At 35.6% G+C, this 18,317-nt stretch overlaps 1 protein-coding gene across 1 annotated transcript in view; it reads left to right on the top strand.

Annotated features, from left to right (window-relative positions):
- Nucleotides 1-14,092: 14,092 nt before the first annotated feature.
- The window catches only part of LOC128988541 (uncharacterized), a 53,385-nt gene continuing 49,160 nt past the window's right edge, over nt 14,093-18,317 (top strand). The window contains exon 1 of the mRNA XM_054409917.1: nt 14,093-16,034. Coding sequence (XP_054265892.1) covers nt 14,148-16,034 — 1,887 coding nt within the window. The 5' untranslated portion in view covers nt 14,093-14,147. The remainder of the gene's footprint in view (nt 16,035-18,317) is intronic.

Below are 18,317 nucleotides of genomic sequence, written 5' to 3'. Positions count from 1 at the left end.
TGCCATATGCCTATATTTTTATTTGGTAAATGGCCTTAACCGTTTACATAAAATTTGATTGTATCACTGTAATAATATAATATACTGTTGTATGGATAATATTTTTGTACTATTGAGTGGATGGATTCTTATGTAAACAAGCCTTGAAATCATATTAAGTGAGACTAATTCGTCAACGTTTGTGATTTATGAAAGCTATAGTGACAATAGGCGGATGGTGGCCCCACCTTCTGCAGTAGCCTATCTATAAAAGCTATAATGTATATACAAAACTATAATATCTATAACTAATATTATGATGGCCAATTTATACATATCCACTGTTTTTGTATCTTGAACTGAGGTGACACATATGTCGTCAAATCGTCGTTAAAATTGGTTAAAAACTGTTTAAATATACAACTTTTAGCACGGTGTTTGTAACTAAACTAGCCCAAACTTAGATTTAAATCCATCTAATACCTGCTCTTGCTCTGGAGTGCTCTGGGGCTCAGGTCCTTCTTGGAAGTACCGTACCTAATCCTATTCATAGTTTTTGGCCAGCTTGCTGTGTCAAACACCCCATATCACCCCTTCCCTACTTCCCTCTTACCCACAAAATCTTTTCAATTTACCTATAGGGAATCTTTTGGGGACAGCAGACTCAGAGCTACCCACGTTCCCTATTGTTTGTTGCGGAGGGTAAGTTTCTCATAATCACCCCAGGCCGAAAGTCCTACACTCTAGGATTGTAGATACCTTAATCTAATCGTTATTAACAGTTCCCACACCCCGGACAGCTCGCCTTGACTACTTCCTTCACCACTTCCTACGTCATGGACCTGCTTCCTTCTCTTCCCACAATATTTTAGGATTGCAGATACCTTAATCCAATCGTCATAAACATTGATCCCAGACTTCGCACTGCTACCCTTGACTACAATGTATCGAGTAATCTTCAGTATAATCTTTGCTAGATATTAACAAGTGATGTTTTTTTCTTTTGTACTGTATTTGTAATTTGCTAGTATACTGTGGGTAGTTGGCTTATAATGAACACATGCTACAACTTCAAGTCCGTTGTTTACTTTTTCCTTGTTATTTAATTCAGCCAGCATGGTTACCTAGCAACCCATAAGACTAATGGTAAAAAAATGTGATTTTCAGTTTCATTTTTCTACGTAATTAGATTTTTGTTGGCAGTTCTAACTGCAGTAAACTCGGTTTTAGGCCAGAAATAAACTATATACAGCATTTGAAGAAAATCGTTGGAGCCGTTTTCGAGATCTTGGTGCAAGCATACATACATACATACATACAAGCAAACTTTGCTCGTATTAGAGTATAGGATTCATTATTATCGATGATTTTTTTTCTCGATACATCGATATTAACAAATTGAAACATATCAGCTGACAACTACGAAAAATATTGTTCAGTATCAACTAACATTAATGAAATGAAACTGTTCTAAAAAAATAACCTAACATAACTAACCAAACTTGCTGTAACATTTTAAAATTCCGTGTTTATAACTTGCCTTTTATATTCAAACCCAAACGAAATTCTTTAAATGGTACAGCAAGTTTGGTTGGTTATGTTAGGTTAGCTTAGAACAGTTTCATTTCTTAATCCATATAATGGACTAGGTATTTTAGCCTAAACAAGATCAGTTAGTTGTTGTCAATTTGTAATGGATCAGAAAACAAAAACATCGATATATCGATAAAAAAAATCATAGATAATAATGAATGTTCCCTTTAACAGGAAAGTACCCTATATTCTTATAACTTTTCATTTTTCCCACATTTGGCAGAAACAATTTCATGTCGGTTTTAATCCTACGATGTGCTACGATACAAAAAGTGTCTAAAAATAGTAAATCCAAGATTGATATGAAAAAGTGTAAAAACCAATTGGTCCATGAAACAATAACATATACTGTATACTGACAACTACTTCAGTGGTGAAATCCGTGAATAGCATTCAAAAAACAGGGACATTTAAGACAATTTTGACAAATACTTGAGAATGAAATCTTGAAAATGAAAAAAAAACAACATTTACCCATGAAAGTTTTAACGTCAAAATTTAACCCCCAACATAGTTGTCTTTATTTCTACTTAATTACACCGTGGAAAGCCAGAACCATCGTCTGACAGACGGCCAGATATATTTATTTTGGCTGTTCGAAATGTTTACTCCTAGACGTACCTGACACATTGATAAATCCACCTCTATATTGTTTATGCTGGTGATATCTGGGCGATATTTAGCTGTAAATTTCCGTTAATTGGATAGGAGTTGTCGCCAGCCGCGTTAGCGTTACCATAAATAACACAAACGCCACCTCCTTGAATAGCGAATAGCGCGTCGTAGCGAATAGCATTTTTTTGCCTTTTACTACAGATGTTTTCATCGAATTTTGTATAAATTCTTCGTAATCGTTGAATTAGTGATGCAAATAGTCGAGAAAGGATTGAAATTAAATAACATTTTCTCTAAGTATGTTCATTATTAAGTTTAGGATGCCTCATTGTAAACTTATCATTAGAGGTTTACTGGTTTATATACTTTTTATAAGGATACAATAGTTTTTAGCGAATTTCCCATATAGGGAATAAGGTATTACCGTAGGTCTCATGGTAAGACCTAGACTCGGGACCGATTTACTTTTTCGTTTTGAGGTCCCCAGAAGCCAAAAACACCATCCGTTCAAATTCATATATATATACAGTATATATATTTATATATGTGTCCGTTAGCGCGATAACTCGAGCAAATATGATCCGATTTAGATTAAATTTGGTACAAACGTGTAAACCTACGTTTATTCGAACGAGTTCGCGAACCACCATAATCGGACCATGGGAACAGGGGTTTATGGGGGGAACTAGTTGCATAGGTCCTTGCAATGTGTTTTCGTCATACTACGATGAAAATGGCTATTCCAATAATATATGTTAAATGTATCATATTGTTAACCAATATGTATTGTTTAGATAAATGAATAACTATTCTGTAAATGAAGTATGAATGAACTCTGATCCGTTGTAATTTTTCTTATTGTATTTTGAATATCGATTAAAAATAAGAAAGTACATATTTTAATTGCACTGTTATTATACAATTATTTATCAATTATACTATACCAAATATAAAATCCGATAACCTAGTTTTGTTTTATTCCAAAAAGTCATTTCATACATTAATCTCATATTTCTATTGTCCGAAAACTCATTACAAAGAAAATAATGATTGAAAATAAAATTTGTATTTTTTGATTAAACAAACTTGTGATAATTTATATAAAAAAGTAATTAATTTTTTAGCAGTCACGTGACAAAGTGGCCTTCCTTGCACTGATTATAGCACAGAAAGTTGCTAATTGCTGCATCTACTAATTTGATATTAGTAGATATTAGTACTCTTGTCGCACCCTTTTTTACTTTTACCGCGCAGTTTTTTTTGCCGCACATCAGTATTCCAACCAAACAACACAAAACGGCTTGCTTTTATTAGGTACGTAATACGTGTACGCTTGAAAATAAGCTGGCAACACTTAAAGATATTATGACTACGATCAGCTGGTGCAGCGTTTCCCATCCATATATAAATCCCAAAGTACCCATGAACATTTGAGAAAACTAAAAGTCACACCCCCATAAACCATATAATTAAAATGTTCGTCATGACGAGAAACCTTATTAAAATCAGGTGTGATTATTTGTTTGTATTACTGTGTTCTGTTGTGTTCTGTTTTGTTTATTTCATCAATAGTTTTACATACTTATATCAATACTTATGAAGTAAAACGGGGCGAAGCCCGTGGGTAACAGCTAGTTTCGTTCAATGTTTGGATTTAACTTAACCTAAAAACGTATTGTTCAGTGTTTGTATTAGTAATTATTTATATGCTTTATAGTAACTGTAGGAAAAATAAAATGTGTAACGCGAGTGCAAACTGCCTTTGCTGCACTTGAGAAACTTTCCACACACATTTCTCTCGTGGCAGCAAAGTGCCACTTCGCCTACTAGTTGATATGTATAGTTATATAAAATATATAAATTTAATATATCCTATATACATAGTCATGATTAAATAATAAAGTAATTGATATCTGATCAAAAAATGTGCCAGTATTCTTACAGTATAACACACTATTTTAATCGTCAAAACCCTTTTAAATTGTCCACGCAAGAATTTTTGCAGCATGAAACTATAACAACTGTAGTATGATGTGCAACAGTTATGCAAATGTCTCGTGGCATTCTATTATGCAGGTGCAGTGTTGTTGTGACCCAGTATGTTATTAATTAGCAGTCTATTTGAAGAGGTCCACTTATAGCACTGTCACCTTCTTCATTTGTTAAACCTTCGTTATGAAATGTTGATTAATTACTGATACAAGGGATCTTGCTTTGCTCATCAAACTTCCTCAACTTAAGTGATATTTTTTTAGAAACTAGTTGGTTTTAGTAACTCGAGTGTTGGTTTTACAAATACTAGCTGTTACCCACGGGCTTCAACCCGTTTGACTTCATAAGATTTTAATCAGGTAATAAATTGAAAGAATAACATACAAATAAGAACAGCTGAGGTATTTTTAACATTAAGTATATGGAAGGTTATCTTTGGAAAGCAATTAATTATGACCTTAAAGGGCAATTTATGAAATAGATAGTTTTGCGCAAGGTTTCTCGTCATGACGAACATTTTAAGTATATGGTTTATGGGGGTGTGACTTGTAGTTTTCTCAAAAGTTCATGGGTACTTTTGGCTTTATATATAGAAGATTAGGGGAAGGTTCTCTAAGAACAGCTAGTTTGGTAAAATGACCATGTATAAAATACCAGGAGTTCTTAGAGAAACGTTCTCTAAGAATTCCTCGTTTGGTAAAAAGATGATCAGTTTCACCCCCAGTTACCTTTGTGGGACAATTACAATTTCAACAGTCAAGGTCATCCAACTCCCAGATAAGGTTGTCTTTCAGTCACTACTGTAATACGTAATTATCAATAGTTGTTTACCCTACCAATATAAAATTTATAGCTTTTCTGATTTTGATTTCAATGTTGAAACCCAATCGTTAGCTAGGTGATAGGTAAAGGGAAATTCATAATACATAACCTTTATAAGTGGAACTGTTCTACGATTTTCGTCAATCCAATTTACGTAAATTTCATTTCCAGTAATTTTATGATTTTAATTAGGCTAATTAATTTCACCAGAATGCAGGGTGAGAACCCCTTTAAACAAAGTTTTTGTAGTTTTCACGGTAATAAAAAATAATAAAAAGTACGTTAGTTTTGTGAAAGGTTACGTTAACTGATTATTTCCTTTAACATGTTTTTGGTTTCAGGGTAGACGATGTAGCTGAGACCAGGAAAACTGAATACAAAGTGGCTGAGGAGTAAGTAATCTCATTGTTTTTAAGGCTACAAATACTTAAACGATTGAGAAACATTATAATTATTTACAAATAAGCAGTTTAATTTAGTTTCAATTTGTTTGTGCCTTAAATGTCATGTTTATCTACTTATTTATATACTAAAGGAGACACAGTTTACACATACAGGTACAATTAAAGTACAGAAGCCAAATAACATTAAACGTAAACAATAACGAAATGGAATATGACATTATAAAGACGTTCAGTACATAATGGGTTTATTCTCAATTATTAACTGGAAATATTTTGTAACACTTTGTCTATCCATCAATTCATTTCATCCAAACTAATATTTAACGTGTGATCCATATGCATGTAGTCTGCATAGCTCGGACATAGTCATAATGTCCAAACAATCCTTTGACCAGTATCAGCCTAAGGTGTAAGAACTTCCTATTTTAAGATTGCGAACCACATTTTGCCTTGTTACATATTCAGAATACTGAAATACACTCTGGTCCCAGTAAACTAGACCCTTGCCGCCACTGTACATTCGTTACTTATAAACAATGTTGCTGATTCACGGATTTAGAACCCGGTAGATATTGACTACCACTCAGCGATGAAGATCTGAGAATGTTATATGATACAACCAAGGCTCTATGAAAGTCTGTCATACTGCCTACGCCAATCCATTTTATATGAAAACATCGAAACGCTACTGCGTGCGATTGTGTGTACCTGTGTTTGCTTTCGTGCTGCTTTAGCTGTGTTTACATGAGTGTGGTGACCAGACTGTGTGGACCTGGTCGCTTATGTGGACATCACAAACGTCCACACAGTTTTCACAGAAAATACATGAACTTTGTGGACTTGGTGATGACTGACTGGCTAGTGGCGCCCCTACAGATGTGTGGATGAGTACATAGTTGCAACGGTTGCAACTTTAGTGATTTTCCCTATAAAATATCATAGTTCGTCCCACCGCTTACCCACTTATAAAGGTTGTTGACAAGCTAATGGGAGAAAGTATCTGTCAGATTGCTGATACCGTTTAATTATTTATATTGATTTAGATACACAAATCCAGTATCTACGAAATAAAAAGCCAGGGACATGAAAACGTACGTTTTTAATTTTTCACTCTGTTAAGTTTTCTTTAATAATTTATATTTGCACTGTTAAATTTTCAATTCATTTTTGATAACCTTTCATCTCGGTTCATGTTCCTCCCAATGTTGTTACATCCACCATTAGCACTTAAGTCACAATCAATCATTGTCACACTCTCATTGTTCATACTTGTTATTGTTAAGTTTTTATATTTTATTGCACTGTCAAATATTCAAATTTTTATATTTTCCTTTTCGATCCTGTATTTAGTGAAGCAGGCTGTTAATGTTAGTTCAATTTTAAGACCATTGCATGTTTTTTTTTCTCTCTCTCTTGTTTGCCGATGTTGTATGTTCATAGAATATATATTTGTTTTTCATTTTTCATTACTCAGTTGCGAATCATTAGTGTTAGTGGTGTTAGCATGTACTCATAAAGCACAACCAAATAGCAAGATGTAAATCTTATAGCATGTTAATAGTATTTATTGATCCACAAATTGTTATTGCATGTAATTGATTGTACAAATGGCGATTTTGCCGTAAATAAATAAATAAATAAATAAATAGATACTACGCGCTACTATAACCGTGCTTCGCAACGGGAAGAGAGCACGAAAGAGAATAATTCCGTTCTTTAGATCTGACCTTAGTTATACATCTACTATTCATTTTAGAATAACAACTTTACTTTACTTTGTATTTAGATAAGGGGCTTAAATTTCCTAGACAACCATTATATTTGATTTATAAAGCTGGGTTTGTAATTTAATCTTAAAAAAGTATGTTTCTTAATAAACTAACTATTACATACTGAAAGGGTGTTTCAGGACTCTCTACCCACATATTAGGGTATTGTTCCTGGGTTAGAAACATTTATGACAACTATACAAAGCAACGACAAAAATATGACAATTTTTCAAATTCGTAAAACAAAATGGCGGCTGTTTAAAATTTTGTTTCCTAAATAACTCAAAAACCGTCGATTTTACAAAAAAATTTTGACAATTTAATTACAAATAAATTAACACCCACTTTTTTCACTCACTTTTAAAGTGTACACTCAGTGTAAAAAGTTAGAGGAACTGACTACCTACATTGAATAGATAATAACATTTTCAGGCAACAATAAAATCAGCTGAATAGTTTGTAAACAAGAACATTGACTTTTACCACACCTAATATAAAATGTTTGGGTGTTTTGTGTAAATTTGTGACAGTAAAAAGCTGTGAAATTTTTAAGCCATCCTTATGATAGATAATTGATAAATACCCCCGCCGCAGCAAACCTGCAGACTAAGCGAATTTCCATTTGACTGATTGGATTTACACTGAAATGTCTACTTAAAAATATAACACTTATTCCCTATTTAAATAGAATTAGTTTAACAAGTACTTAGGTTTGCTGCATCAGGGAGGGTAAAACTGTTTATTTTTGTAAAATATTAATAGTTAGTAAGAAATAGAAACTTTTTCCAAAATTTGATCAAAATATGTTCATAAACAAGCAAACTACAACAGTTTACTTATTCTCCATAAGAATAACATGGGAATTTTAAATTTACAATTTTTTGCAATTTTCTCTGTAACCATTAGGCGCATAATAACGCTTCAATATACTAAATTATTTGTTTTTTTAAGCTCTACAAAGTGATTTGGAAAGAAATTGCTAAATTTTATGTTTTTTGGCTCAAAAATGGGAAAACCCTATTTTTACCCCATAAAACCCCCCGTAAACCCTCGTTCCCATGGTCCGATCATGCTGGATCGCGAACTCGTTCGAATAAACGTAGGTTTACACGTTTGTACCAAATTTAATCAAAATCGGATAATTTTTGCTCGAGTTATCGTGCTAACGGACACACACATACAGTGTGTAAATTAAGTATTGAAACAAATCTGTATTTTTAAAACCGAAATAGATAGACAAATTCTGTTCGTGGGAATAATTGTTAACAAAGGTTCCGCAATTTTATACATCAAAAATATTTTTTAACCCCCCTAACAGGGTAGGGGGTTTGGGGTGACTTATTTTTTTCAAGTACCAACCCCTATTGAGTGACCCCTCATTTTGAAGGGTTTGTCAAAAGAAACACAATGACGCAAATCCGAGGTGAATATCTCACCCCTAGCCAAAATGGCGGATATTCCAAAATGGGTGCTTTTTACAAAAATCCAATTTTTGAATACCTGCCATTTAGGCTAGGGGTGAAATATCTACCTCGGGTTTGCGTCATTGTTTTTCTTTTAACAAACCCTTCAAAATTAGGGGGTTACTCAATGGGGGGTTGTTATTGAAAAAAATAAGTCAACCCCACCCCTACCCTGTTAAAGGGGTTGAAAAAATATTGTCGTTGTAAAAAAATGCTGAACCGTTATCAACAATATTACCACAAACAGAATATTTCTATCTATTTTGGTTTTAATTTATCTATTTTGGTTTTACAGATTTATTTCCATTATTTGTGAAATTGGTGCTTTTTCACATACAATAAATCAAATTTTGGAATACCTGCTATTTTGGCTAATGGTGAGATATTCAGCTTGGGTTTGCTTCATTGTGTTTCTTTTGAAAAATCCTTCAAAATGAGGGGTCACTCAATAGGGGTTGCTATTTGAAAAAAATGAGTCACACCCTACCCCCTACCCTGTTAGGGGGGTAAAAAAATATGTTTGATGTAAAAAATTGCGGAACCGTTGTTAACAATTATTAGCACAAACAGAATATTTCTATCTATTTCGGTTTTAAAAATACAGATTTGTTTCAATACTTAATTTACACACTGTATATATATCTAATATATAAAATTCTCGTGTCACAGTGTTTGTCTGCAAACTCCTCCGGAACGACTTCACCGATCGTTATGAAATTTGGTGTGTAAATTCTGTAGGTATGCGAATCGGACGTAAACTATTTCCCGTTTCGAAATTCTTAAAAGGGCTCCGCCCCAGTGGCTCTGGAGTTTCCCATGTTAACCTTATGAGAAATGGAATTAATGAATCTTAACAGCTGTTTCAATTAAACAAGTTGGTTCTGTTCTATGATGTTCAATAGCATTAAAGTTAAAATTCTCGTGTCACAGTGTTTGTCTGCAAACTCCTCCGGAACGACTTCACCGATCGTTATGAAATTTGGTGTGTAAATTCTGTAGGTATGCGAATCGGACGTAAACTATTTCCCGTTTCGAAATTCTTAAAAGGGCTCCGCCCCAGTGGCTCTGGAGTTTCCCATGTTAACCTTATGAGAAATGGAATTAATGAATCTTAACAGCTGTTTCAATTAAACAAGTTGGTTCTGTTCTATGATGTTCAATAGCATTAAAGTTACAAGGATTACCAACAGGGTGCAGCACTATTATTTCTTTTACATTTATGACAACAGCTAATTTGCAACCAAAAGGTGAGTGAGCGTAGCGAACGAACTTCAACCTGGAGGCGAGTTACTGTAGCGAACGAGCTCCAACCTAAAGGCAAGTGAGCGCAGCGAACGAGCTCCAACCCAAAGGTGAGTGAGCGTAGCGAACGAACTTCAACCATGACGTGATTGAGCGATGCGAACGAGATCATCTTGAAAATTAAACGTAACGGTACTTTCTTTCCATCGGTCTGTCTTAGGGGAAACCTATAACTTAGGCGATACGAAGTTCGCCGGGTCAGCTAGTATAAATATATAAACATATAAATATTTTTCATATAAATATATATATATATGAATACGAACAGATGGTGTTTTTGGCCTCTAGGGACCTCAAAACGAAAAAAAAATCGGTCCCGCGTCTATGTCTTACCATGAGTACTACGGTAATAGCTTATTCCCTATATGGGAAATTCGCTAAAAAGATACTTTTAGGGTTATGTAATATTTTATCATCGTGTGAAATAATCTAAAATCGCCAAAAAATTACTTGCAAAGCGAACGGAGACTGTTGCATCGTTGAGACAGACTTAAGCCGCATGCTTCGGCATACACTGCAACTAACACTCAGCGTTCACGTATCACTAAAGCTACCATATCTCAGTAAATATTTGTTAAATATTAAAATATCCCTCAGCCGCAGCAAACCTGCCAACTTAGCAAATTTCCATTTGTCTGAATTGATTTTCAATTCTATTAAAATAACACTAGGTTTAACGAGTACCTAGGTTTGCTGCTACAAGGAAAGTAATAAAGTGTGTGTTTTAGTAAAATATTAATGGCTTAGTATGAAATAAATAAATCCGCCAAGTTTGATCAAAATATATCCATAAGCAAACCAACTACAACATATTATAATATTTTCCATAAGAATAACATGGGAATTATAAATTTACAATTTTTTTAAAATTTTCTCCATGACCAATAACCGTATAGATATACTAAATTATTTGTTTTTTTAAGTTCTTTTAAAAGGTCTAAAGAGAAATTGGGAATTTTTTTTATTTTGAGGGTCAAAAATGAGAAAAACTATTATTTACCCCATAAAACCACCCGTAAACCCCCGTTCCCATGGTCCGATCATGCTGGTTCGCAAACTCATTCAGGTTTATCCCGCCTTACACCTTTAAACCGAATTTCATCAAAATCGGACAAAAATTACTCAAGTTATCGCGTTCACGGACGTATATATATATATATATATATATAAAAATCTATCTATCTATATACATATATATAAATAATATAAATTTGAACGAATGGTGTTTTTGGCGTATGGGGACATCAAAATTAAAAAGTAAATCGGTCCCGGGCCTAGGTCTTACCGTGCCACCTACGGTAATAGCTACTTCCCTTTAGGGAAATTAGCTAATAAGGTGTCAATCGATTTGTACCTAAATCGTCTAAACAAAGTTATTCCTGTAAAATCTTAGCAAAATCAACGGTTTTTAAAGCAATTAAGAAACCAAACTTTAAATGATCGCCATTTTGTTTAATGAATTTTAAAAGTTGTCATAATATTGTTGTTGCTTTGTATAGTTGTCATAAATGTTTGCCCAAAGTTTTAATTTCATTTGTTTAACCACTTTTTAGAAAAAAATTAATAAGTGAAAAAACAAAATGACGGTTATGTGAGTAACTATAGCACTTCCGGACAATTTAAATATGATATTTAGATATGGTTTTTACCCAGGAATAATACTCTAACATTTTGATAGGGAGTTCTGAAAGACCCTGTATAATGCAAAATGATTCGACTTTGGGGATTTTGTTGGAACATAAAAACAAAAATATCGTGCAAAAATTAAAGAGTAGAAAAACAAACATGTACATGTACAAACAGATCCTTACAAATGCAAAGCAATTGGTGCAGGCTTAGACTTACTTTACAATACAGGTGGCTGAAATGTAACTTACACCCCCCTTAACTTTTCAACCATTTGAGATATTTGAAATCTGTTTGTGGCAACCTTCTAAGCTATGAGGGGCTACAATAATTATGGTCAGTTTTCAAAATTTTGCCCTTGTTGGTAGCGGGGGTAGGGGTTAGCTCAAGATTTTCAAATGACAAGTATAGTCGAGTTTGGTGTAATTTTACAGGTCTTGACGAAACAAAACAATTGACATAAAGAAAACTAAAATAGCTTATTCCCTATATGGGAAATTCGCTAATTGGCCCACTAATGACGTATATCCCCAATTCTAAATAACTCCCAAAACTCTTTATAGTCTTAAATATTTCGCCAATTTATTGACTTTTATTTTAGCTATAGATTACTTTCCGGGAGTTATTAGGGTTTGGGATATATGTCCTTAACTAAAGACAAATTTCAAAATAAATACATTTTAATGTTAAATTAAGAACCATGACTCATTGTAAAATTGTCAGATTTTGTTTAGTGATTAATAAAATCAAAGCTAAACATTCACTGAGTAATTTGAGACCAGAAAGAACTTGGTGACGTATTAACAACCCGAGTTATAAATCTTTTAATAAAAATATATTTCTAAAAAGTTAAATTTAATATTGTTCTAAGGTTTGCAGCTGGTCTTTAACTCGTCTGATTTTAATGATCAAGAGCTCAAATGAAAGCCCTTACATTACTGAATATTTTAAGCCTAGAACGAACTACAAGCGTCAATAAGAACTGGAGATATAAGAAAAATAGTTTTAAAAAAATTATCAAACTACGAAACGTTCATAAGAAATGTATGGTGGAGAGTTTTCGTTTGAATATATCTTCTAAATGAATAAAGATATTTAAAAACGGATTTCGGCATTGAAATCAGTGTAAAAATGTAGTTGGTTGGTAATGATGTGTCACAACACTATCATTACATTGAAAAAAAATTATCTATGTCCAATATGGCGGGTCCAAGATGGCGGCCAAAAACATGTTCCCTATCAAAATGAAGTACTAACCACCCAATAAATACAGGTGGTGGTCCCAAGTTAATATCTCGAAAAATGTGCATAAAAAATGCATGTGAAATATGTTTTTTTAATTTGTCCAATGTTGGAAAAAGCCGCCATTTTAAATTCTGATTTTAGTGGTTTTCTCGTGCACCGATTTTTGGCAACTTTTAGTATGTCATTCTGCAAACCCAACTCTACAAAATAAAACCATCAAACGTTTTCTTGCAATTTTTTTAACGATCCCTATGTAAGTTTGTTTAGTTTGCTTGGACTAGTTATACACCTAGACAATAATTAAAAATTTTTTAAAAGATATCTTTAAGTTTTTCTTTAAATGTTTTGCTAGATGCAACAACCTTCAGCCGTCGGGTAGACCATTGTACAACGAGGGACCAAAATATGAGAAGCTCTTCCTCCCAAGCTCTAGAGAAACTCTTGGGAGGTGAAGCCTCCCACCATGACGTGTCCTGCGCTGGGAAACCTCATCGCGAAGAGAAAGCCTCGTGAAGAGGATATTAAACGTTTTAGGGCGCCGTTTTGTTATTAGTGGGCCGATTTTGGTTTTATTCATGTCCATTGCTTTGTTTTGTCAAGACCTGTAAAATGATACCAAACTCGACTAGGCTATACTTGTCTTTGAAAATCTTGAGCTACCCCCTACCACCGCTACCCCTAAGGGCAAAGTTTTCAAAATTGACCATAATTATTGTAGCCCCTCATAGCTTAGAAGGTTGACACAAACAGATTTCAAATATCTAAAATGGTTGAAAAGTTAAGGGGAGGGTGCAAGTTACTTTTCAGCCACCCTGTATACCTGTTTTCATGCAGACAGTCCAGTAACTAATGAATATCCAGAGTAAATAAGTATTTAGTTTCATCACAGCTGTGACGACATAAGGGACGATCGACTCGGGTTGATAAAAAATCTTAAGTCATTAGCGATGTCCATTAAAACTACAAAGAGACATTTCAGATCCTCGGGAGTGGGCGACACAATTAACGACGCTCCGGTTTTATTTACCTACGATATTTTTTGTCGAGCTATTTATTCTCGGCGAACTTCCGTCAATCCATGACGCAGTGGCGTAGTATCATCATTCGAGACATATCGTCCCAAATGCCGGACTGTAAAATACTGGCAAAACATAGGTACAGCGAAAATAACAATAATCCAAGAATAGGCGCGGCATAAAACAATAGTAGATGTCCGCGAGTTGGCACGGCGGCGGCGGCTGCGGCGTCGCGACGAGAGCTCAGTGCTACGCGAGCCGCGACGCGGGAATAGCAGCGTCGTGGTCAGCGTCGGCCGTCATGTAACCTAGCGCGATACCATGGCGGACCGTCCCCGTAGACCCAAGTACACCAAGACCAGTAGTAACAGTAGTACTAGTGTAGACCCAAAGCTGGAGGACATGGGTAAACCACGGCCCGACGTCAGTCCGGGAGGCTCTAAAGAGACACCGGAGAAGAAGAGAAGTCGGCCGAAGAGGGAAAGATGGCTCCTCACCCGCAAAACCTGGAGATACATGGCGGACGCTGGGAGAAGACTCATCCCGGAGGGACTCCAGAACAGGCCCGAGGATGTTCCAAGGATCGAGGCTTACTTCCAGGAAGTGTGCCACAAGGAACCGAGGTTTTTGCTGTGGAGGAAGCAGTCTTACCCGGGAGCTCTGGGGATCCGCCATCGCGGAAGATCGAGAGGAGGCAGAAAAAAGATCGGTGGTAGTTGTCGTGACAAAACTAGTTCTGCCGATGAGGCTGAGGATATCAAGAAAGGTGCCACTGCGAGGTTGACTCCTCAACAAGCACGTAAGTTAGGCAGTAAACTCGATCTAAAAAAATTGAAAGAAGATTTCCTCCTTGGAATTTCCAATACCTCGCAGCCTCAAAGTACAGTATCGTCTCCCGAGGAAGAGAGCAACTTACTTTTAGAAACGCTTGAAATGTACCTGAATGAAAAACCTTCCGATTCAAAGAGTCCTAGTACCTCGAGATCTTCGTTTAACCACGAAGAGCTACTAGAAAAACTTCGAGAACATTTGGACAGCATCGAGAGATTGGCTGCGGAGGAGCGAGCTCGAACTCCCAGGCCGACGAGCGTCCACTTCGAAGGTGATAACACGCAGAAAATGCTTTTAGAAACTTTAAGGAGATACTTCGGAAAATCAACTAACAGGGAAAAGGTTATCAGTGATATTTTAACAGATAGGAAATCACTCGAGGGGTTGTATTTCGATTTGAGAAAAGCGCGAGGGTTCAAAAGTGGCCGTAGCAGTGGTGAAAGTGTTGGTGCGGGTTATAGTGCGACAGCAGTTAGACGACAGTGGAAACCCAGAGGGGGTGAGAGGTCCTTCCTGTACCAGGACTTGCGAGAGGAGGACGCCGACGAAGAGGTTGGATCCTCAGACTCGAGACAAGAAGTGACGAGTGAAACGTCACCTCCTCCACTGATACAGATTAAACCTGACATTGAACCTCCGGTAAAGACGTTCGCGACGCAAACAGAAGCCATACCTGCCAGTGTCTTAGTGGCTATACAAGACGAGTTAAAAAGGTTAAAACTAGCTAAAGAAGCCGAACAGAAAGTGGAAGAGGATAAACCAAAGCCAAAACCATACACGAGGAGAAGTAGTGTGACGGATAACGACGACGTTTCACCTTCAGTAGGAGACACAATAAAGCGATATCTCCGGATGGCGAGGAAGAAAAGTGTGGACTCGGACAAAGCAGACAGGTTCAAAAGAGTGAATTACGATCAAAACATTAGAAACATAAGACCCAAGGGTGAAATAACGCAGATTGGAGACGACGACGGTCTCGACAAAGGAAGTCAAACGGAAGAGTCTTGGGTGGTGGCGTTAAAGGAGTTAAAGCTGGAAGACAAATTGTACGAAACGACCAGCCCGACCGAAGAGCATTTCAGCTCCAGGATCACTAGCTCCAGAAGCAGCGTGGACACCGGAGTGGAAGACCTCTCCTCTCCTCCTCAAACTCCAATTCCACCCACAAAATCGCCCTCGGGAATTTTACAAACGGGTCAAACGTTCTTGTCGAACCTGTTGCACCAAAAATCTCGTAACAACTCCTCTGTGTCCGCAGTGCCTGGTGCCATGCAGAAGTCCAAGTCCACCTCCAGCGTGGTCGTCAAGAAGATCTGGAAGTCGAGGTCCAAGAGTCAGACGAGGGTGACATCTCCAACCTCTGCCTGGACTCCGCAGGTAACCGAGGTGTCTTTAGAGTGTTGTGTTCTAACATCTTGGCTTAACTTCGAGTAATGGCATGAGTTAAAAGTGTATTACTAATGAATAGTATTATGGCATTAAATAATGTAATTTCAAGGACACAAAAAATGTAATGTAATATTTTAAATTGAGTGTGTGTATTTCGTATATAAGTTGATAGTGCTAGGAGTGAGTTGTTTGGAGAAAATAAGTTTGGTAGTAGTTATAATAAAAGATTTCCGTAGTCTTTAGAAACATTTTTGTCAACAATGCTAATGAAACTTTTGTTACTCTGTATTACGGAAGGGCTTAGTTTTGTTTAACGCTTCTACATAATAATATAGACTAACCAACACAAGTAGACTTCTCAATCCAATTGTAAATTTTGAAGCTCGTTTTTCGTACCTTGTTCTTGTACGGACTGGGCGCTAGTGTCGACGAAATTTTGTTTCTATTATTTTAGGTTTAATTTATTGATTTTTGCTTTACTGTTTGGTTATATAACTAGAAGACGAGTTTTCTTATGTGATTGGATCGTATTATTTGCCTTGTTACATATTCAGAATACTGAAATACACTCTGGTCCCAGTAAACTAGACCCTTGCCGCCACTGTACATTTCTTTACTTATAAACAATGTTGCTGATTCACGGATTTAGAACCCGTGGTATACCTAGCGATACCTTAAACGAGGTTTTAAATGACTGAAATAACAATAAATAAATTGTTAACACGAATTCTGCAGTACACAGTACAGAACTAACAATATAATTTTCTTCAGCATAAGGATGAGAAATCTACTAAGGGAGTAGGTTTATCTATGATAATATACATTCTACTCTCAGGTGCATTAACATTGAGTGATTATTCCAAAATAAGATTCTTTATTCTCTTTTCATAAGTTAATTTTTTCACAAGAATTCTAATAAAATATACTAAAAATAAAAGTTTGTTACTCTGTTATTTTGCATAATGCATAACTAGATAACTACCTATACGAGTATGGATACAGATTAATTATAAATATGGTTATTTTTTTACCTAAGACCGTGTTTTAAAGTAACCGTTTCAGTTCAGTTCTTAGAATTTAAAAGTTTTCACAAAACATCATTGTTTACTTATATAACAGCATAGTTTTACTTAACAACACGGGTAACGGACCAATGAGGATCAATGATCGAGAGAGAAGAAGTAAAATTGTAATGCTTTGAACATCAACTAATCAGCTGTTTACCAATTGGTTAAAAATTGGTACAATTAGTGATTGGTACAATGAGTCGTTGCATCAATGTCAGTGGCAATGAGAGGTTATAAACGAAAACATAACCTCTTTTAGAAGTTTTGAGTAGTAATGATTGTTAATTAAATACCGGTCGTAAGTAAAGTAGTGTACGCAACTCGCGTAAATATTATTAACGACACCCGTAGACGTTTTTATGCCACTCGCCAAGGCTCGTACCTTAAATTTTCTACTCGTGTCGTTAACGCCATTTTTACGCCATCTACGCAAACTACCATTTCCTATCAGGAAAGCTTTTAAACTTAATGTTTTTGTTTTCAGTAGGACTAAGTATTAAAATATTTTTTTTTAATGTATTTATAATAGTTGGATGTTATGATGATGAAAGTAAAACGAAAAGAAGTTTTGTTTAAACAACAATCCAAGAACTGATTCTATGACTATCCAACGTTACAATGTAGTTAGACTATAGTTGACACTTCAATTGCAAAATAGCGGGAGGGCCTAAAATATTAGCTTCCTAAGATATTGGTTTGCTATGTTAGTTATAGCATAGACTAACCAACACAAGTAGACTTCCCATCCCATTGTAAATTTTGAAGCTCGTTTTTCGTGTCTAATTCTTGTCCGGGGACACTGGTGTCGACGAAATTTTGTTTTTATCTTTTTAGAGTTAACTTAATGATTTGTGCTTTACTGTTTGGTTACATAACTAGAAGGTGAGTTATTGTTGTATCGTTTTATTAGGTTAAACGGGGTTTTAAAAGCCTGAAATAACAAGAAACGAATTAACACGACCTCTTTAGTGCACCGGACAGAACTAACGATAAAATTGGCTCCAGCTGTTCCATAAGGATGGGAAATCTACCAAGGAAGTATATTTTATCTGCACATTTTTATTTCAGCTGTGGTTTTTAATACGGACAAAATGAGAGCATTCTATTGACTGAGGAAGGGTAGCCATCGGTGTTTGTAACCAGGGCGAATCACATCGGTGACACTGTCAAAGATTTTGCTTGGAATGCGATTACATACACCTTA

The sequence above is a fragment of the Macrosteles quadrilineatus genome, unplaced genomic scaffold (assembly GCF_028750875.1).
Source record: "Macrosteles quadrilineatus isolate MER2022 unplaced genomic scaffold, UCM_ALF_1.0 Scaffold_3__2_contigs__length_128488019, whole genome shotgun sequence".
NCBI classification, from domain to species: Eukaryota; Metazoa; Arthropoda; class Insecta; order Hemiptera; family Cicadellidae; genus Macrosteles; species Macrosteles quadrilineatus.
This window is presented reverse-complemented; position numbering and strand designations above follow the sequence as displayed.